The following is a 21,571-nucleotide window of genomic DNA, read 5'->3' as shown; positions in this document are numbered from 1 at the left end:
AAAATGGCCAGACCCCAGGAGGCGGGGGTTGCAGGGAGCGGAGGTGGGCCAATTCGCCCCAGCCCGGGTAAAAAAAAGCAAACCCCCGTAAAAAAAAAAAAAAAAAAAAAAAAAAAAGAGGCTGGGCACAGTGGCTCACACCTGTAATGCCAGCAATTTCAGAGGCCCAGGTGGTTAAATCCCTTGAACTCAGGAGTTTGAGACCAGAATAGGCTACATAACAAAACTGGTCTCTACAAAAAAAAATACAAAAATTTGCCAGGTATGGTGGGGCATATCTGTAGTCCCAGCTACTTGGGAGGCTGAGGTGGGAGGATCACTTGAGCCCAGGTGGCTGAGGCAACAGTAAGCCAAGTGCGTGCCACTGCACTCTAGACTGGATGAGACTAAGACCGTGCCTCAAATGTAACAAACAAATGGGCTGGGCACGTTGGCTCACACCTGTAATCCCAGCACTTTGGGAGGCCAAGGTGGGCAGATCACCAGAGGTCGGGAGTTTGAGACCAGCCTGACAAACATGGAGAAACCCTGTCTCTACTAAAAATACAAAATTAGCTGGGTGTGGTGGCACATGCCTGTAATCCCAGCTATTAAGGAGGCTGAGCCAAGAGAATCACTTGAACCTGGGAGGCAGAGGTTGCAGTGAGCCGAGATTACACCACTACACTTCAGCCTAGGCAACAAGAGTGAAATTCCAGCTCAAAACAAAACAAAACAAAACAAAACAAAAAAACCCAAAGCCAAAAAACAAATAAACAAGATACTGAGAGATGGATCACCCAAATATTTTGTGTGCATCTTGCTTGTATCCCTATTCTGACAAATTAATTCTTTGAAGAAGAGAGACAGACGCACACAGACCACTGGACATATCTGAACACTGACTAGATATGTGACGCTAACACGGAGTTACTCTTTTTTAATAGGTGTGATAATGGCATGTGGTTAGGTGGTGTCTGACAAAAAACAAATCGTTTATAGAAATACACATGAAAATACTTTATAAATAACTGTTTATTTATAAAGCACATCTGGGATTTGCTTTTGAATATTAGACAGGTAGAGTTAATGATTGTTGTCACGGAACAATGGGTCAAGGGGATTCATTCATTACACTATCTTTCTACTTTTGTAATGCTGCAAAATCTCCAGTAAAAAGCACTTTAAAAAAGAAAAAAGGTATTTTTTTCCTCAATTATTTGCCTCATTTTAAGTCCTCTTTGATCCATGCAAGTTTAAATGTCTTCCTTCAAACAAACTTCAACATATCAATAAATTTTCTCCCTGGAATCTTAAGTTGGTGCCTACTGAAGCTTAAACACATGAGGTCTTCTTCTTTCCTTACCTTGTCAGATAATTCATTTTCCACATCTTTCTTGATTCTCCTCAGCATAAATGGCTTCAAAATCATGTGTAAGCGAGAAAGTTGATCTGAAATGCCAGGAGGCCCCCAAATAATACATTATACTGATTTCACAAAAACAACAGAAACAAATACCACATTCATCTCTCACTAAACTCTTCAAAAATCCTTTGGCTCAATGATTCTCTGAAAGTGGACTGAAACTTTTTCCCAAGTAGGAAAGCAAGGGATTTAAACTTTCTATACCATCCTGCTATAGTCAATAGGGTAAATGCATTAGGTTCTATTTAAAGTAGAATTCATTTTTAAGTTTTAGGGACATTTTATTAATAATAGGGTTATAAGCCTAACAAAAATTATCTGGGACACTCACTGTTCCCCAAAAATTATCTTCCAAAGGATGTCAGCAAATTAACAACTCATAGTGTAAAATCACATAAGGACTTCTCTAATAGTGAAAAAGCTCACGTCTGTGTAATAAACGCTCCAGAATGCTCTTAAAATCAGGGAGATACTATTAAATAAGATCAAAAGTATTGATAAACAAGGTTTAAAATGCTCACAATGGAAGCAAATCCTAATATACACAGAAAATAACAAAAATGATCCTTCTATTATTTCCTGTTTTTATTATAGGAAAAAAGCCTTGACCCATTACAAAAATAATTAAATATGAATTTTTCTTTTTTTTTTTTTTTTTTTGAGGCAGAGTCTTGCTCTGTCACCCAGGCTGGGGTGCAATAGTGCAATTCTGGCTGACTGCAACCTCCGCCTCCCAGGGTTGAGCGATTCTCCCGCCTGAGCCTCTTGTGTAGCTGGGATTACAGGCACCCGTCATCATGCCCGACTAATTTCTGTATTTTTGTAGAAATGGGGTTTCACCAGGTTGGCCAGGCTGGTCTTGAACTCCTGACCTAAACTGATCTGCCCACCTCAGCCCCCAAAGTGCTGGGATTACGGCGTGAGCCACTATGCCTGGCCAATATAAACTTTTCAAGGTCTAAATAAAAAATGAGGATTTTGCAAGGTAAAATACACTACTTTATGAATCATGCCTGCTATGCCTTGATTGGTCAAGACTATAGTAGTAATCATCTAAACTAGTCCTTTTCTGACTCTGTTAAATACGTACAAAAATCATAATTATTTTACAAGCAAAAAGTTCCGCCCCGCCCCCCCCAATTTGTCCATGTATACTGGAAGAAAAATTTATCAAATAAAATAAAATATGCAATTATGTGTTTGCCTACACCGATGGATAGATAGGAAGAAAACTAACTCATAATACTACTCACTCTCATCAATAGCAGATTTGTTTTCGGCATGGCTCTCAATGTCCTTGGAAAACCATTCATTAAATTCCTCGTGTGAATCAAATAATGTTGGCATAATGAAATGCAGCAGAGCCCAAAGCTGTAAACAAAGACAAAAATGAAATAGTTGTACAGCAACAAAAATGACAGTGTGTGAGGATGTATTAGGATAGAGAGAGAGAGAGAGAAAAAAAAAACTGCAGGTATATTAAGTGTGTAACTGCCTAGAAATGCATGTGTCTGTGTGAGTGAAAGAGAATGAAAGAATTCAACTACATGCTTGCCTCATCAACCAAATCTAATTTTATTAGGTGCTATAGCAAAATGTGATTATTTTTCAACTAATTTCAAACTAAAAGTTTGAAAGTGCAAGTCATGCTCAGATTTTGCAATGGGATAGTGTAACAATCTTCTTATAAAAATCCATTCCATAATTGAACACAACCTAAGGTAGGATAACTTACTACCAATAATCCGAGATTAGGGGTTAGGAAATTATGGCCTGTTGGGCCAAGTCTGGTCTACCATTATTATAAATCAAGTTTTATTGAAACATGGTCCTGGCTATTCACTTATATATTGTCTAAGGGTACTTTCTTAGACAAGTAAAGTTGAGTAGTTGCAATCATGACTGTATGGCCTGCAAACTCTATAAACTATATACTGTCTGCCAATTTCTATAAAGTTTTCTTCTTTTTGGGGGGGGGGTGTGGGGTTTGAGACAGAGTCTCACTCTGTTGCCCAGGCTGGAGTACAGTGGCACAATCTCAGCTAATTGCAACTTCAACCACAGGATTCAAGCAATTATCCCAACTCAGCCTCCGAAGTAGCTGGGACTGCAAGTGTGCACCACTACATCTGGCTAATTTTTTTTATTTTTTGTAGAGTTGGGGTTTCACCACGTTGCCCAGGCTTGTCTTGAACTCCTGGGTTCAAGGGATCCTCCCATTTCAACCTCCCATGTTGTTGGGATTACAGGCATGAGCCACTGCACTAAGCCTCTATAAGGTTTTCTGATCCTTATTCTAGATGATCAATTAATTGCCCCCAAAAATTTTAGCTCTCCTCTGTGTTAACAAATATTATCTTTCAACTCAAGCAAAAACAAGTCTCTGCAATTAGTTGTTTACATTTTCTAATGTAAACTGTATTTATTACATAAATACAAAAGAATACAGTAATTCACTGGCCTTATGCCAGAGAATAAGGAAACAAGAATGACACCTATGCCTAAAAGATGACTTAGGGCAAGCCTTTTATATGGGGACTATAATTTATACAAAGCAGTAGCACTGCAGGGGAACAGGTAAAGAATTCTCTGCTCTGCTGGAACCCTTCTGCTTTATGAAGATGTAAACCTGGGACCTGGACTAGTGCCTACCTCTGCCATGGTGTTCTGAATTGGGGTCCCGGTTAGCAAAAGACGATTCCGACACTGGAACTGTAAGAGGATCTTCCAACGAACACTGTTTAATAAAATAAGTTACAAATTCATGTTAGCAACAAATCATTCATTAATTATCCTACTGAGACCCCATACTGACAAAAACGCCTTCCAAAAAACTAACATTCAGAATCAAGTACTCCATCATGTATTCAACTGTAAAACATTATTCAACAAAGCTGAAAACAGGAAACTTCCAAGGAAAACAACTCCTCTCTACTGAAAACATGGTATTAGGATTTAGAAAAAATAGCCTCAAATTTGCAGAGTAGGATCATTTCTAGCTATATAAACTCTTCTATTATCTTTAGTCAGTTTTGCTGACATAAGTCATTTAATTAGAAAGTACATATCTGTAGTATATAGTGCTAAAATTATTAACCTGTGAACTTCCACTATGAGTTTGGAGGGGGCAGTTACAGGGGAAGTGTGTGAGAAGAAAATGTAAAATGAATCTTTGTTGCTCCTGACCACAGGCATATGCTCCTTCAAACAACTGCAGTATGCCAGGCATGGTGGCTCATGTCTGTAATCCCAACACTCTGAGAGGCTTGAGTCCAGGCATTCAAAACCAACCTGTGCAGCACGGAGAAACCACGTCTCTACCACAAATACAAAAAATTAGCCTGGCATGGTGCACTCCTGTAGTCCTAGCTCTGAGACTGAGGTGGGAGGATCCTTTTAGACAGGAAGGTCAAGGCTGCAGTGAGCCCCAACTTCACCACTGCACTCCATCCTAGGCAACAGAGCGAGAACCTATCTCAAAAAAAAAAAAAAAAAAAAAAAAAAAATGCTGTAGGAAGTAATGCCTTTCTGAGGATAGAAGCTTCCATAGGAAGCCGGGTGCAGTGGCTCACACCTGTAATCTCAGCACTTTGGGAGGCCAAGGTGGGTGTATCGCCTGAGGTCAGGAGTTTGAGATAAGCCTGACCAACATGGCAAAGCCCCATCTCTACTAAAAATACAAAAATTACCTGGGCATGGTGGTGAGTGCTTGTAATCCCAGCTACGTGGGAGGCTGAGGCAGGAGAACTCCTTGAACCCAAGAAGCAGTAGTTGCAGTGAGCCAAGACTGCATCACTGCACTCCGAGGGCAAAACTCTGTCTTATCTCAAAAAAAAAAAAAAGAAAGTTCCACAGAAAAGATCCAGCCAGTTAATATGGACCTCTATCTAACAAAGTGCTAAGGACTCAAGACTTAATAAAAATACATCAGACCTGGGGTTTAATATCCCTAAGTAACACTTGATATTCAGTTTGGGACCTCAAAGGTATTGGAATATTTTAAACACACAACTTAACGTTTTTTTTTTTTTTTTTTTTTTTTAAATAAAGATGGGGTTTCACCATGATGGCCAGGCTGGTCTTGAACTCCTGACTTCAGGTGATCCACCCACCACGGTCTCCCAAAGTGCTAAGATTACAGGCATGAGCCACCACACCCGGCCTAAACACATAACTTAAAAGTATTCTTGGAGATCTGAAAACCATCCAGGAACTGAGACAATCTACATAAAAAAAAAAAGAGTACTCAATCCACATAACCTAACATTCTACTTCCTTAGAACTCCTGTCTAAAATAATAACTTAAAGCAAGGGCAGAGACTCCTTCCTGTACAGAAATTTTCCCTGAAGAGACAACATGTAAAAATGTAACATTCTTTTTAAAATTTTTTTTCCTTTTTTTTCCTTTTGGACCCATGTCACAGAAATTATTTTGTTTTTTACAATTTTTTTTTCTTTTGGACCCATGAAAAATGTCACATTCTTGAGAAGGAGATAAAAGTTGATAAAAGTCTTGGTATTCTTGGCATTAACATTTGTGTTCCACGAAAAAATTAAAAAGGGAATTTATGCCTTCTGATCAGGTACATGACTGATGCAGAGACCACATTGTGTCACATTCTTAAATCTCTCATATATTGGACAGGTGGCTCATCCCTGTGATCCCAACACTTGGGGAGGCCGATGTGAGAGGATCGCTTGAAGCCAGGAGTTCGAGACTAGCCTGGGCAACAAAGCGAGACCTTGTCTCTATAAAAAAATAAAATAAAATAAAACTCCTCATATCTTCATTCATATATACACGTGGATATATGTGTGTATGTATGTGCGTATGTGTATATGCTTAACCCAATGCATTGAGTTTGGTTTCTACTACTCATGTTACCTGGAACTACTCTTGAGCGCCTGAGCCTCATCCAGTACCATGTATTGCCACTTGACCCGCTGGAAATACTTTACATCCTGCACCACCAGCTGATAGCTGGTAATAACCACATGGAAGGGGGCATCCTGAGTGTAGAGGGTCTTCTGTAAATATAAAAGGGGAAGGGTGAAAAGAAATACCTAATAATTCATAATTAGGAACTGATGTATGGACTGTTTTTCTAGGGCCAAAATGTTTAAGGCGGCCCTGAAGATGTGCTTCTCCCATATGATAAGGAGATGTGCAGTGAAGTGTACCATGCTGTGGGGTTTTCTTTCTTGTTTTATTGTTAAGATAGGGTCTCGCTCTATTACCCAAGCTAGAATCCAGTGGCATGAGCATGGTTTACTACAACCACAACCCCCTGGGCTCAAGTGATACTCCTGCCTTAGTCTCCTGAGTAGCTGGGACTACAGGCATGCACCATCATGCCTGGCTAATTTTTTATTTTATTTTATGTAGAGACAGAGTCTCACTATGCTACCCAGGCTGGTCTCAAACTCCTGGGCTCAAGCAATCCTCCTGCCTCAGCCTCTCAAAATGCTGGGATTATAGGCACCATGCCCAGCAACTATATCTGTTTTTAAAGCAGTCACGTTACCACGAACTATGCTGAAAACTAGTCTTCAGCTTACTAAAGAAAAACAATTCTGGCCAGGCATTGTGACTCACGCCTGTAATCCCAGCATTTTGGGAGGCCAAGGAAGGAGGATCGCTTAAGCCCTGGAGTTTGAGAACAGCCTGGGCAACAGGATAAAACCACATCTCTAAAAAAACCCATAAATTAGCTAGGCATGGTGTCGTGCACCTATAGTCCCAAAAATAAGCTGGGCATGCTGTTGCGTGCTTATAGTTTGGGAGGCTGTGGTGGGAGGATTGCTTGAACCAGGAGGTCAAGGCTACAGTGAACCATGATCATGCCACTGCACTCCAGCCTGGGCAATAGAGCAAGACCTTGTCTCAAAAAAAAGATTCTTAGTTCATCCTGGAAATCAAGTCCAGCTGATTGCCTACAACAGAAAAAGGATTCTATCAGCAAAATAGTCACTTGGTCACTGTCCAGAAATATGTAATAGATAAGATTTTGTCTAAAAGAAATTATCCACATCAATTACAGAAATAACGACTGCATGTATGGTATGTACGTATGCAGTAAGTAGAATGTTACCTGACTCCAGAACCTTCTGATGACTTTTCTATCATGAGGATTTCCCCAATATGGTAGCACCTAGAAAAAGGGCCAATATACACATTACTTTCTATCGATGATCTTAAAAGTATCATAACAAATATGTAATTCAGAACAACTTAAAAATAAACTAATAAGTATTGAAAGTCCTCTCCTGCCAATGGTGGAATAAGTGGTTTAACCAACCCTGTTGTCCAAATAAGCATACACACACACACACACACACACACACACACACACACACACACACACAATTCATTTGTCTGAAGGCATAAAACAGCTACTGAGACAATGGACAATTATGAAGGCCCAAATCAGAAAAGAATGGAAGCCCAGAGAGGTAAGCCTAATATGTGGTATGCTTTCCCACTGATGGTACCATTCCATTACAAAAGTTCTAATTGAGAGGGTATGAATCTGAGGAGACTCTTTAGGAGATGTAAGACAAACAGAACAAAAATTGTAGTTCAAGGAAAAAGACTCTTGTATCCAGCCACATCCTTGGCTTTAAGTTGGAACTCAAAGGCTAGAAGGTAGTAGTAACAGTAAACATAAGCTTGTCTTAATAGGTACAGAGTCCTAGCCTCAAAACATCTGAATTCCTGACCAGACTAAGCAGGCTTTGAATAATTTGCATTCCCTCAGCACCCCCAAAAATTACTAGTGGCAAAAAAAACACATAAATCCTTTCTAAAAGAAAACAGTAGTAAGAGTCCACACTTAATCTCTATAGTTTTTCCTATACAATGTCTGGCATAGCATTAAAAAATAACCAAAATACGGAAGGACCATATCACATGACTGAAAATTTACACGAAAGATAACATACACAGAGGAAATTCAAATAATAAAAATATTAAAAACAGACTTTTGGCCAGGTGTGGTGGCTCATATTTGTAATCCTAGCAATTTGGGAGACTGAGTCAGGCAGATCACCTGAGCTCAGGAGTTTCAGACCAGCCTGGGCAGCATGGTGAAACCCAGTCTCTACAAAAATACAAAAGTTAGCCTAGTGTGGTGACATGCACCTGCAGTCTCAGGAACTCAGGAGGCTAAGGCAGAATTGCTGGAGCCAGGCAGAGGGTGCAATGAGCCGAGATTGTGCCACTGAATTCCAGCCTGGGCAACAGAGTGAGACCTTGTCTTAAAAAAAAAAAAAAAAAAAAAAATTTAAAAATGCTAATTTGTTAATGTAAAACAAGACAGAGAATTTCAGTGGTAAGTTATAAATTATAAAAGAACCAAAGAGAATTCTTAGAACTGAAAAATATAGTAACTAAAATCAAGAAATTAATGGATGGATCTAAGGACAGATTAGATAAAGCTGAAGAGAAAATTAGTGAACCAGATGACAAGGCAGAAGAAAATATCCAGATTAATGCACAGAAAAGCAAAAGGAGGCAGGATTCAGCACTTTCATCTGTGATGTTTCTAGATGTGGTTTTCTTTTTCCTTATCCCTGGACCTCATAGTGCTTCTTGAATCTGTAGACTGGTACCTTTTGTTGTTTTGAAAAACTTCAGCCAAATGGAAGCAAAAATATGCAAAAAGAAATGAAGATTAAGAAAAACTGAATATGTAATATGAATAAATCTATATATAAAATGTATAAGCAATAAAATATCTCATGGGGTTTAAAATATAAAAAGCATATAAAACTTACAGCATGTAAGTCTAGACAAAAGGGATGTAGTTCAAGTATACTGAAGTCTTGATATTATCCAGTCTTTATATTATCTTAATTCATGTTTTTTTTGTTGTTTTTTTTTTCAAGTCAAGAAGGCATGTTTTTCCCTCAGATTATCTACTTGAGAATAAAATAGGCCAAGTGTGGTGGCTCGTGCCTGTAATCTCAGCACTCTGGGAGGCTGACGCGGATGGATCACTTGAGGCCAGAAGTTCAAGACCAGCCTGGCCAACATAGCAAAACCCTTTCTCTACTAAAAATACAAAAATTAGCTAGGCAAAGAGGTTGCAGTAAGCAAAGATCACAGCATTGCACTGAAGTGGGGGTAAAAGAACAAGACTCTTTCTAAAAAAAAAAAAAAAAAAAAAAAGGAATAAAATAAATATATGATTAATGCTATGGTTTGAACATCTCTCAAAGTTTATGTGTTAGAAACTTAATTCCTAGTGTAACAATATTGAGAGGTGGGACCTTTCAGGGTAAAAAGGTCATGGGGGCTTTGCTCTCATGAATGAACTAATGCCATTATCACAGTATTCCCCCTCAACCCAGGCTCTTTGGGGTGATGCAGCAAAAAGGCCCTTGTGAGATGAGGGGCCCTCACTCTTTGACTTCTTAGTCCACCTAGAACTATAAGAAATAAATTATATTTCTTATAGTTTAATTATAAATAAATAAATATAAATAAATTATATTTCTTATAGTTTAATTTATAATTTTATTATAAATTACCCAGTTTTCTGTGTTTTGTTACAGCAGGGCAAAACTGACTAAGACAAATAGTAAGCTAAGAGAGGGAGGGAGAGCAATAACATTTATCAGTCCAAAAGGACATAAGAAAGGAGAGAAAGGAAAAAACTGGGACATACATTCTCAGGATATCCTTAGCACTATATCATGAGCCAAAAAATTTTTTAAAATAGGGCGAGTGCGGACGCTCACACCTGTAATCTTAGCACTCTAGAAGGCCGAGGTGGGCAGATCACCTCAGCTCAGGAGTTCAAGACCAGCCTGGCCAACATAGTGAAACCCCAACTCTACTAAAATTACCAAAATTAGCTGGGCATGGGGGTAGGCGCCTATTATCTGAGCTGCTCTGGAGGCTGAGGCAGGAGAATTGCTTGAACTTGGGAGGAAGAGTTTGCAGTGAGCCAAGATCACGCAAATGCACTCCAGCCTGGGTAACAGAACCAGACCCCATCTCAAAAAATAAATAAATAAAAATTAAAAATTTTTGCCAAACATGAATAGAGTAATGCCAAGAACAAAAAAAAAGAAAACAATTTAAAATAAGGAAAAAAGAAAAATTCAACAGGTGCCACAAGTAGAAAACAATTAGCAAGGCAGATTTAAACTCATATAGAATACATCACCATTTACATTAAAGCACAAACACTCCCAATAAAAGGCAAGCAATACACCTTAAGGCCAGGCATGATGGCTCACCACTATAATCCCAGCGCTTTGGGAGGCCAAGGGAGGCAGATCACTTGAGGTCAGGAGTTAGAAACCACCCTGATAACACAGTAAAACCCTGTCTCTACTAAAAATACAAAAATTAGCCAGGTGTGGTGGCGTGCACCTGTAATCCCAGCTACTAAGGAGGCTGAAACAGGAGAATTGATTGAACCCAGGATACAGAGGTTGCAGTGAGCCAAGATTGCGCAACTGCACTCCAGCCTGGTGACAGAGCAAGATTCCGTCTCAAGGAAAAAAAAAAAAAAAAGAAGAAATATAGCTTAAATGATTTGAAATGATTAAAAGTAAAGGGAAGAAAAAGATTCCATGTAAAAATTAAACAAAGATGCTCTCACATTCTGTATTCAGAAAAAAATTAACCAAAGAAAAAATATATACGACCAGAAAATATTGATTTGCAGCCAAAAAGTGTTTAAAAGGAAAATTTCATAATAATAAAAGGTTCAATTCACCAGAAAGATGATTATAAATGTGTATACATCTTATAGCCTCAAAATACATAAAGCAAAAATGGACAGAAGAGAAATGGACAAATCCATAATCATGGTAAATTTTAATATACTTCTCTCAGTGTTAAAATAGCCAGACAAATCAGTGAAAATATGAAAAAGCTGAACAAGTCAACAAACTTTGACCTAATCAACGTATATGCAACACTGCAATAAACAAGGGCAGAATACCTATAATTTTCCAATACCCAGAGGATATATAAAAACTGACAAAACGCTGCATCATAAAAATGAGGTTTCAACAAATTTCAAAGCATTAAAGTCATAAAAAGCATGTTCTCTTACCAATGTGAATTTAAGCTACCAATGAATAATAAGACATCTAGACAATCCTCCATTCTTTGAAAATTATGAAATACACTTTTTATTTTTTAAAAGAGGTGAGGTATCACCCTGTTGCCTAGGCTGGAGTACAGTGGTGTGATTATAGCTCACTGTAGCCTTGAACTCCTGGTCTCAAGTGATCATCACACCTAAAAATACACTTATAAATAACCTGTGGATCAAAAAAGAACTTGAAATGAAATTTAGAGATTATATTGAACTGGAAGACAATGTATATGTGACACAACAGAACTTTGGATGACTAAAGTCATGCTCAGAAAGCAATAAACAGCCTTAAATGTACATATATTAGAAAATGAAAATCAATAATCTAACCTCCATTTTAAAACATCAGATTTTTTTAAAAGCTGAAGGGACATGGTGGCCCATGCCTGTAATCCCAGCACTTTCAGAGGCCAAAGTGGGAGGATCGTTTGAGCTCAGGAATTTGAGACTAGCCTGGCCACCATGATGAAACTCAGTCTCTACTTAAAATACAAAAATTAGCCAGGTGTGGTGGCAGGGTCCTATAGTCCCAGTTACGCGGGAGGTTGAGGCAGGAGAATCGCTTCAACCTGGGAGGCAGAGGTTGCAGTAAGCCACAATCATGCCACTACACTCCAGTCTTGGCAAGAGAACAAGACCCTGTCCCAAAACAAAAGTAGAAAAAGCATGCAGTGTGGGGCTGTGTTCCAATATGTATGAATTCCAATTTTATATGCCATATTCTATAAAATTTTATTTTTATCAATAATTTTAAAATGTAAAAACTATTCTTAGCTTATAGCCATTCAAAAACAGGTGGCAGATACCTCAATAAGTAGAATTACCACATGACCTAGCAATTCTACTCATTAAGTACATACCCAAAAGAAGTGAAAACAGTAAAAGTGTTCAAACAAAAACTTGTACAGGAATGTTCTTAGCAGTATTCACAACAGCCAAAAGGTGGAAACAACCCAAATATTCACCAACACATGAAAGGATAAATGAAATGTGATATATACACACAATGGAATATTACTCAGCCATGTAAAGAAATAAAGCACTGATACATGCTACAACATGGATGAAGCTTGAAAACTTTAGACTCAGTAAAAGAAGCCAGACAGAAATGGCATTCTCGAAGCGTTCAGAATAAGCAAATCCAACCACAGGAGGCAGATTTGTGGTTGCGAGAGGCTACCGCACGAGGGAAATAGGAAATAACTGCTTAGTGGGTAAGGGCCTTCTGTTTGTGGTGATGAAAAAGTTTGAAACCAGATAGCAGTGATGGTTACACAACATCGTGAATGTACCTAATGCTACCACATTGCACCTTTTTTTTTTTTTTTGAGATGAAGTTTCACTCTCGTTGCCCAGGCCGGAGTGCAATGGCGCAATCTTGGCTCAATGCAACCTCCACCTCCCAGATTCAAGCAATTCTCCTTCCCCAGTCTCCCAAGTAGCTGGGATTACAGGCATGCATCACCAGCTAATTTTGTATGTTTAGTAGAGACAGGTTTTCTCCATGTTGGTCCCGCTGGTCTCGAACTCCCAACCTCAGGTGATCCGTCCACCTCAGCCTCCCAAAGTGCTGGGATTACAGATGGGAGCCACTGCGCCCAGCCCATTTTTTTAATAAGCTTGGTCTGTAGGCACACATTACCATGTCCAACAAATTTTTTGTAGAGACAAAGTCTATGTTGGAGAAGCTGTTCTTGAACTCCTGGACTCAAGCGATCTTCCCACCTCGGCCTTCCAAAGTGCTGGGATTACAGGGATGACCCACCAGGTCCAGCCCATTTTTAAATAGTTAGAATGGCAAATACTATGTAATATGTATTTTGTTACAATAAAAAATATATTGAGGCACTAGGAAAAAAAAAATCAGGCCAAATGCAGTGGCTCATGCCTATAATCCCAGCAATTTGAGAGGCCACGGTGGGATGACGGTATGAGGCCAGGAGTCAGAGATCAGCCTGGGCAACATAGCAACACTTCATCTCCACAAAATTTAAAAAAAAAAAAAAAATGCTGGGTGTGGTGGTGCACGCCTGTAGTCCTAGCTACTTGGGAGGCTGATGTGGGAGAATGGCCTGAGGTGGAGTTCAAGGCTGTAGTGAGCTATGATCACACCTCAGCGCTCTACCTTGGGAGACAGAACAAGATACTGTTTCTAAGAAAAAAAAAAATCAAGAGAGGGGGCAACGCCCACAAGCTATATTACCCTAAACTAGACTATCAAAACAAAGTTCAACATGCAAATGATAGCTCTGTTTCATCCATACTTACAAAGTCAAAGGAAAGGTATCAATAACATTAGTAATAGCACATTGCCATCTATACACCAGTGGAAGAGCTACTGAAAAAAGTGATTGGTGAAAAAATTTCAAGACCTTTTATTTTTCAATATCTGCATTATTCAATATATACTGAACATTATATGAAAAAAAAGAGGCAGAAACAGATGGTGATCACCATATTCCACAAGGCAAACAATTCAAGAGAAAATGCTCAACAAGTTGCATTAGAATTATCTCATCATCTCAGCAAGATGAAAATGAGTCAGTCAAGTTAAAAGCTATATATCCTAATGCTCCTTGTACAGTTTCTACATCTACAATTTAGCCACAAAAATGGGACCACAGTCATAAAGCTGCCTTAAAGTGGGAAATCTCAGACGATTTCCTATTCCATACAAAGCATATGCCAGAAAAATAGGTGTCTCACATTTCCACCCTACCCCATGCTCTTTAAACTACATGAAACCCATCTCTATTATGGAAACCCAAAATCACAGAGATCATGTGAATATATCTTGATATATAATCTCCAAACTATTATCCTAACCATGCAACTTCATTACCATATGCCCTAAGAAACAGAACACATATTTTACTCATTTTCAACCCTTTTAAATTGCAAACAATGTAATAAATCCTATCCATTCTTTCTTAAATTCCTCCAACTTTTCATAACTAAGCAGCTGTTTAAATCTTATCAATGTCTTACCCAACCTGATGCCACATACTTCCCTGCTGATCACTTCCAACGTCAACCTGAATTCTTTACCTCTGAATTAGTTAAATCAATGTTTACGTTATCTACCTCTGACATTATAAACTGGACTAAGACTAGAGATCAGACTTTAGAGGATTGAGAAAATGAATTGGCTGGGTGTGGTGGCTCGCACCTGTAATCCCAGCACTTCGGGAAGCCGAGGCAGGTGAGTTACCTGAGGTCTGAAGTTCGAGACCAGCCTGAGCTACATGGAGACACTCAGTCTTTACTAAAACACCAAATTGGCCGGGTGTGGTGGTGCATGCCTGTAATCCCAGCTACTTAGGAGGCTGAGACAGGAGAATCGCTTGAACTTGGGAGTGGAGATTGTGGTGAGCTGAGATCATGCTACTGCACTCCAGCCTGGGCAACAAGAGCGAAACTCCATCTCAAAACAAAAACAAACAAACAAAAAAACAGCCAGGTGTAGTGGCTCATGCCTATAATCTCAGCACTTTGGTAGGCTGAGGCAGGTGGATCACCTGAGGTAAGGAGTTTGAGACCAGCCTGGCCAACATGGTGAAACCCAGGCACTACTAAAAAATACTAACAATTAGGGGGACATGGTGGCAGACACCTGTAATCCCAGTTACATGGGAGGTGGAGGCAGGAGAATCACTTGAACCCAGGCGGCGGAGGTTGCAGTGAGCTGAGATCACACTGTACTCTAGTCTGTGCAACAGAGCGAGACTCCATCTCAAAAAAAAAGAAAGGAAAAGAAAACAAAACATTTTTTTTTCAAGTATTAAAAAAAAGAAAATGAATTATTTACAACAGATTTGAATGAAAAGAACGATACCATAAATGACAGGATGTGTACTGAAGGTATCACTCGTCAAAATCTATGTTAAATCAAACAAGGTAGATGTTTTCTATTACAGCAGTTTGAAATCAAACAAGGTAGATGTTTTCTATTAGGGCAGTTTGACCGGGAGTATCAATTCATGAGGCTAAATGCAATATGCACTCATTGCTCCCATCAGTAACTTTTATAATGAATGTATGCAAGTTATTTTGGAAACAATGTATGAAATTTAAAACTACTATGAGTAATTAAATTAGTAAGGTAGCAAAGGGAGAGTCCAAAAACTTACTTTAAAAAGCAATAGGTTTTTTTTGTTTGACTGATATTTACCTTAAATTTAGGAACAAATCTAGTAAACTCCTGGTGCCAATTGTTAAGTGTAGACGCAGGTGAAATTATTAAGAAAGGTCCCCAAATGTTCTCTCTCTGCAACAGAAAAACTGAGTCAGTCAACTATACGACAAGGTAAGGTATTTAATTCAAAATTGTAATTAATGACAAGAATTATTTAAAAAGAGGAAACAAATAACGAGAAACAGTGACTAATTCCCAAATCTGCACATTCAATAATAATATCCTATGTTAATGAGAACATAATCAAGAACATACTTTGAGAAAAAAATGGCAAGAAATTATTCCCTCTTAATTTATATCATACACGAAGCATTTCTGATACACTGACTTGTGTGTATTGTTTTCTACTATACTAGTTATCATGACAATATTACAGTTATTTAATAGGTCTGATGTGACTCCACTGGGTGACCCCAGTTCATACATGGAAATTTGATAAGGGGGCCTCAGCTTGATTTCCATCTGTATATCAGAAAGATTTATCTTTGTTGAAAGAGACCTGGGATTATTATATTGCTGCTTGGTCCTCTGAATGAAGTTATCAAATTCAATGAAACAGTATGGTCTGACAGCAGTATTTGTCTTTATCACGTTATAAGTAGTAATGAACTCCTTCTGAAGCTCATCCAGCAAAGAGATGGCCAGAACATTTGGGTAATTTTCAGTGCACAACATCATGTAGTTCACTCCCAGAGAGCTAATAAAATTAATGTTATAATGTCCAGTTTTCAGCGTATATCTATCAGGAAGTTGGGCAAGTTTCCTCCAGAGCATTTTAAAATACTTTCTGCACTCCTGCATTCCTGTGCTTTGTTCATAATCACTAGAAGTGGATAGAGCTTTTTTTTTTTCTTCCAGTATTTTTACACATACTTTCTTATTTAATTCTTATAAAATTCCTATAAAGTAGATATTGCCTCCACATTATAGAAGAGAAAAATTTTTTTTTTTGAGATGGAGTCTTGCTTTGTCACCCAGGCTGGAGTGTGTAGTGATGCAATCTCGGCTCACTGCAACCTCTGCCTCCCAGGTTCAAGCAATCCTCCCATCTCAGCCTAGTAGCTAGCATTACAGGGATGCACCATCACTCCTGGATAATTTTTTTTTTTTTTTGTATTTTTAATAGAGAGAGGGTTTCACCATGTTGGCCAGGCTGGTCTTGAACTCCTGACCCCTCAAGTGACCCACGCACCTCGGCCTCCCGAGGGCCGAGATTACAGGCATGACCCACCCCACCTGGCCTAGAAGAAGAAACTAAGCCTCAGGGAGTTAAGTTGAAAAGACAGTAAATAAATTGCCCAAGTTTACACTGCTAATAAGAGTAGAGTTGAAATGTTAGCCAAGGTGTTCTGATCTATCTACGGTCCCCTTGCCACTCAAAATCACATGCTCAAAAATTGTCCTATCTCTCTTAAAATCCAAAAAGTTATACACTACTGTCCCCTTATAAAGCTTTGCAGGCAAGATCAAATCCTACTATCTTGGAACGCTACAGAGTTTAGCATAGTGCTTTGTAAGTGGCTGATTTTTAAAAGAAGTTAACCTAAATCCTAGAGAAAAGGAGATAGAAAGATTGCATCTACCCACCTCAGCCAGATGGGCCAGGAGGGCAATGCTCTGTACTGTTTTACCAAGGCCCATTTCATCAGCAAGAATGCCATTAATACCCTGGGGAAAAAAAATACATGGTCAACACCTCCTGCATTTCATCAAATAAAGTTAAACCTATTACCAAAAAGAACAACCAAGGTAACAGACTTGTTTAAAGAAAAGTGACTAGAGAAACTTAGCCTCAGCACTATTACCCATTGCTACAGTAATTGCCTTTTCGAATGCTACAGCTACACCTATGAATCATGATATATGAGACAGATAGGCTAAGCCCACTTTGTTAGCTAATCCAACCCAGACACAAAAACAATTAGATTTACCAAGACCATATAAGTCAAACCATAAGAAAAATACAAATATTCTCCAGTTAGGATCTCCAGGTTAGAGGAAAAAAAAAAGAAAAGACATCAGCCAGGTGCAGTGGCACACACCTGTCCCACCACTTTGGGAGGCTGAGACAGGCACATCGCATGAGCCCAGGAGTTTGAGACCAGCCTGGGCAACAAGAAGAGACCCTGTTTCTACAAAAAATATAGTATTAGCCAGGCGTGGTGGCACCATGTCTGTAGTCCTAGCTATTATGGGGGCTTGAAGCAGGAGGATCACTTAAGCCCAGGAGTTAAAGGCTACAGTGAGCTATAATCGAGCCACTGTGCTTCAGCCTGGGTGACAGAGTAAGATCCTATCTCAAAAAGAAAGAGAAACAGAGATATCTTTCTGCCTCTTGCCAAAGGGTATAGCTTTTTAAAAGGCTGAAATTTAAAACATGGTCTGTGCTCATTTCACAATCCCACTGAATCAATGGCTTTAGGAAAAGAGATAATAAAAGAGAATGAATATGACATAGTTCTAAAATTCACCTGTTCATAGAGATTGGCCAACCAGTTCATGCCTTTCAGCTGATAACCTTTCAATTTGCCATTAAAAATTGTAGGCTGTGGAATATCCTCACCAGCCCGGATAGATGGGTTTGCCAGGCTATAACTCTCCCCAAAGCCAGTGCCAGACTTGTTTGCCGCCCGTAGGGCAGCTGCTCGACTTTCTTTTGCATCTTCATCAAATGACCTTGTCTGGAAAGTAAAAAAAAACAGAATTAGAAAAAAAAATGAAGAAAAATATTAAATGCAAATAAAACACAAGATAACAATATATCTACTCTGTGCTAAGAAAAATAATTGGAACAAAATTTCTCATAATCTCATAATATAATGCAATATCCTATGACATTATTTCTATAAAACATAACATATATTACTAATATTTAATGTAACAATTATATTAGAAATTGGGGAAAGTCACATTCGTTTATCCTTGACTTGTACTCTGTTAATGTTAAACAGAGGTTCCTATGTAATACATTAAAAACAGCAAATTCTTTACTTAATTCAATCAGATTACAGTTTTTTTTTCAGATTTTGTTAAACATCACTATATCATCACTATATCATAAATAACAAGGCCGGGCGCGGTGGCTCAAGCCTGTAATCCCAGCACTTTGGGAGGCCGAGGCGGGTGGATCACGAGGTCAAGAGATCGAGACCATCCTGGTCAACATGGTGAAACCCCGTCTCTACTAAAAATACAAAAAATCAGCTGGGCATGGTGGCGCGTGCCTGTAATCCCAGCTACTCAGGAGGCTGAGGCAGGAGAATTGCCTGAACCCAGGAGGCGGAGGTTGCGGTGAGCCTGCGGTGAGCCGAGATCGCGCCATTGCACTCCAGCCTGGGTAACAAGAGCTAAACTCTGTCTCAAATAAATAAATAAATAAATAACAAGGAGCAAGTTATACTTAAGTGAAAGAAGGCAACAACAGCAGTTTTTTTTTGAAAGAATGACATGGTTCTCTTAACATCTATGATGCATTTCATATTATATTGCCCATGATTACTCAAGAGAAAGAAAAAAACACAAAGTGTTCTAACTTCAAATTAATACGCTGCTAAAGCTAGACAACCAAATATTTGTTTTCCTGCCTTTCTTCTAGTATCCCTACTATTCTAAAGTAAAAGAGACCCAGCCCTGACCCTACACAGTTACTCACACACACACAAGCTAGTCAATGCTTTTAATTGAAAATGTGAGTAAGGGGCCGGGCGCGGTGGCTCAAGCCTGTAATCCCAGCACTTTGGGAGGCCGAGGCGGGTGGATCACGAGGTCAAGAGATCGAGACCATCCTGGTCAACATGGTGAAACCCCGTCTCTACTAAAAATACAAAAAATTAGCTGGGCATGGTGGTGCGTGCCTGTAATCCCAGCTACTCAGGAAGCTGAGGCAGGAGAATTGCCTGAACCCAGGAGGCGGAGGTTGCGGTGAGCCGAGATTGCGCCATTGCACTCCAGCCTGGGTAACAAGAGCGAGACTCCGTCTCAAAAAAAAAAAAAAAAAAAGAAAATGTGAGTAAGACTAAAGGAAGACCACTTAAGTAAAGGCTTGTGGGGTATTTCCAGGGCCAATTATAGTAAACTTTTCTATTTGAAGACTCACCCGAGCTTGGTGAATATGATAAGCATTTTCAGCATTCTTCAGAGCTTGGGCTTTAAAATGGTTACTATCTGAAAAGGAAAATTTGTGAATTATCACACTTCATCAACTGTTCTTCTAAGAAGCAATTAACACCAACAGAGCCAGGCACAGTGGCACATGCCTACAGTCCCAGCTACTCGGGAGGCTGAGGCTGGGGCTGGAAGATCACTTGAGTCCAGGAGTTCTGGGCTGTAGTACATATGCTGATCGGGTGTCTGCACTAAGCTCAGCATCAATACGGTGACCTCCTGGTAGTGGGGACCACCAGGTTGCCTAAGAAGGGATGAACCGGCCCAGATCAGAAATAGAGCAGGTCAAAATACCAATAGAAGTTGATCCCTGATTCCCTAGTTCTACTTATCCCTGGGCTCACAGAGGGTGGGGGAAGAGAAAGGCTAAATTCCTAGAGGTAAGAAGCTGGAAATACAGTGGAGGCAGAGGGCTACTATGGTCTCCAGTAGCCAAAGCAAGCTCACAAAAAAACATCACAGCACTAGGGTCCACTTCCTCTGAGTATTGGGGTTTCTTCTACCAAATCATACCTAGCTACAATAATCAAGACAATCAGGTTTCAAAATGTTAATATATTTATGCTAGGTGAAACTATTTCAACAGGAAAAATCAGACATATGTAATCCCCAAGATATTCTAAAACGGTTATAATCTCTATTATTTCTAGTTCAACACGACCTTAACATTCTCTGTGAAATTATTCTCAAATCATTCCAATTCCTTCCTCTCCTTGTTGTCACATAAAGACAAATGAACAGTCACTTTCTCGTGCTTAAATAACCAATAATCTTATTAAGTGAAAGATGGTTTTCTCTGCTGAAACACAGTTCAGTTCCATTGAACTCTGATTCCAACACCTATTATTTCTACTAACAAATCACAGCAAAATATTCCTAAACTTAAAAGATCGTATACCACATCCTTTCCTATTCAAATTATTTAATAAATGGTCTCAGATTTCTGTTATAGAAACACACACTTTCCCTACTCAAGTACAATAAATCTCTCTTTTCTGGTAAATTGCCTATGAATCAATACAAAACTTGCAAGAATTAATGTATACAACCTTTACATATAAAAAAGAGAGGTAGCCTTCTTCTAACTCCTGATTCAGGACTCACCATAATCCTCCTGTGTGATGTTAACCACCACTCCTCCACCTATATCGATTTGTCTCTGGGTAGAACTGTCTTCCAGTTTTCTTAGGATTTCTTCCTGAATACCATCATGACCCATGTCTCTTTTGCGACTCATGAAATGGGCATACAGTTCTGTCTGGGTGATTAAGAAGTTGAGTTTTCGCTGTTGCCTCTTGGCCTAAAGAGAGAAAAGAGTGAAAATAGAGCCAAACTATCAATTATATCCAAGAAGTCGTAGAGAATTCACCACTTATATTTCATACAATTCCTTTACAAATCCTTTACTTTTAAAATGTAAACATTGCTGATAAACAATTTTATTTCAGCCAAGTCAGTGGCACTAAGAGCAATGAATAAATTTCTTTTCTTTATTCAGACCGAGTCTTGTCTGGTCGCACAGGCTGGCATGCAGTGGTGCTATCTCGGCTCACTGCAACCTCTACCTCCCAGGCTCAAGCTAGTCTTGTACCTCAGCCTCCAGAGTAGCTGGGATTACAGGTGAGCACCAGTACACCTGGCTAATTTTTGTATTACTAGTAGAGACAGGGTTTCACCATATTGGCAAGG

General features: G+C 39.1%; 1 protein-coding gene across 4 annotated transcripts in view; it reads right to left on the bottom strand.

The window, feature by feature from the left end:
- Positions 1–21,571, bottom strand: part of INO80 (INO80 complex ATPase subunit) — a 130,661-nt gene that overhangs the window by 68,721 nt on the left and 40,369 nt on the right. For all 4 annotated transcript variants that reach the window (XM_032251268.1, XM_032251271.1, XM_032251270.1 and 1 more), the window contains 10 exons: positions 20,987–21,182; positions 19,815–19,882; positions 18,190–18,399; positions 17,306–17,386; positions 15,695–15,790; positions 7,498–7,557; positions 6,291–6,433; positions 4,058–4,142; positions 2,659–2,776; positions 1,346–1,431 (listed from right to left, as the gene is read on the bottom strand). In XM_032251268.1, the coding sequence (XP_032107159.1) occupies positions 1,346–1,431; positions 2,659–2,776; positions 4,058–4,142; positions 6,291–6,433; positions 7,498–7,557; positions 15,695–15,790; positions 17,306–17,386; positions 18,190–18,399; positions 19,815–19,882; positions 20,987–21,182 (1,143 nt within the window). The remainder of the gene's footprint in view (positions 1–1,345; positions 1,432–2,658; positions 2,777–4,057; positions 4,143–6,290; positions 6,434–7,497; positions 7,558–15,694; positions 15,791–17,305; positions 17,387–18,189; positions 18,400–19,814; positions 19,883–20,986; positions 21,183–21,571) is intronic.

The sequence above is a fragment of the Sapajus apella genome, unplaced genomic scaffold, assembly GCF_009761245.1.
Source record: "Sapajus apella isolate SASKATOON/1434 unplaced genomic scaffold, GSC_monkey_1.0 scaffold74, whole genome shotgun sequence".
Taxonomy (NCBI): domain Eukaryota; kingdom Metazoa; phylum Chordata; class Mammalia; order Primates; family Cebidae; genus Sapajus; species Sapajus apella.
The sequence above is the reverse complement of the archived record's forward strand: the minus strand, read 5'-3'. Positions and strand labels throughout refer to the sequence as shown.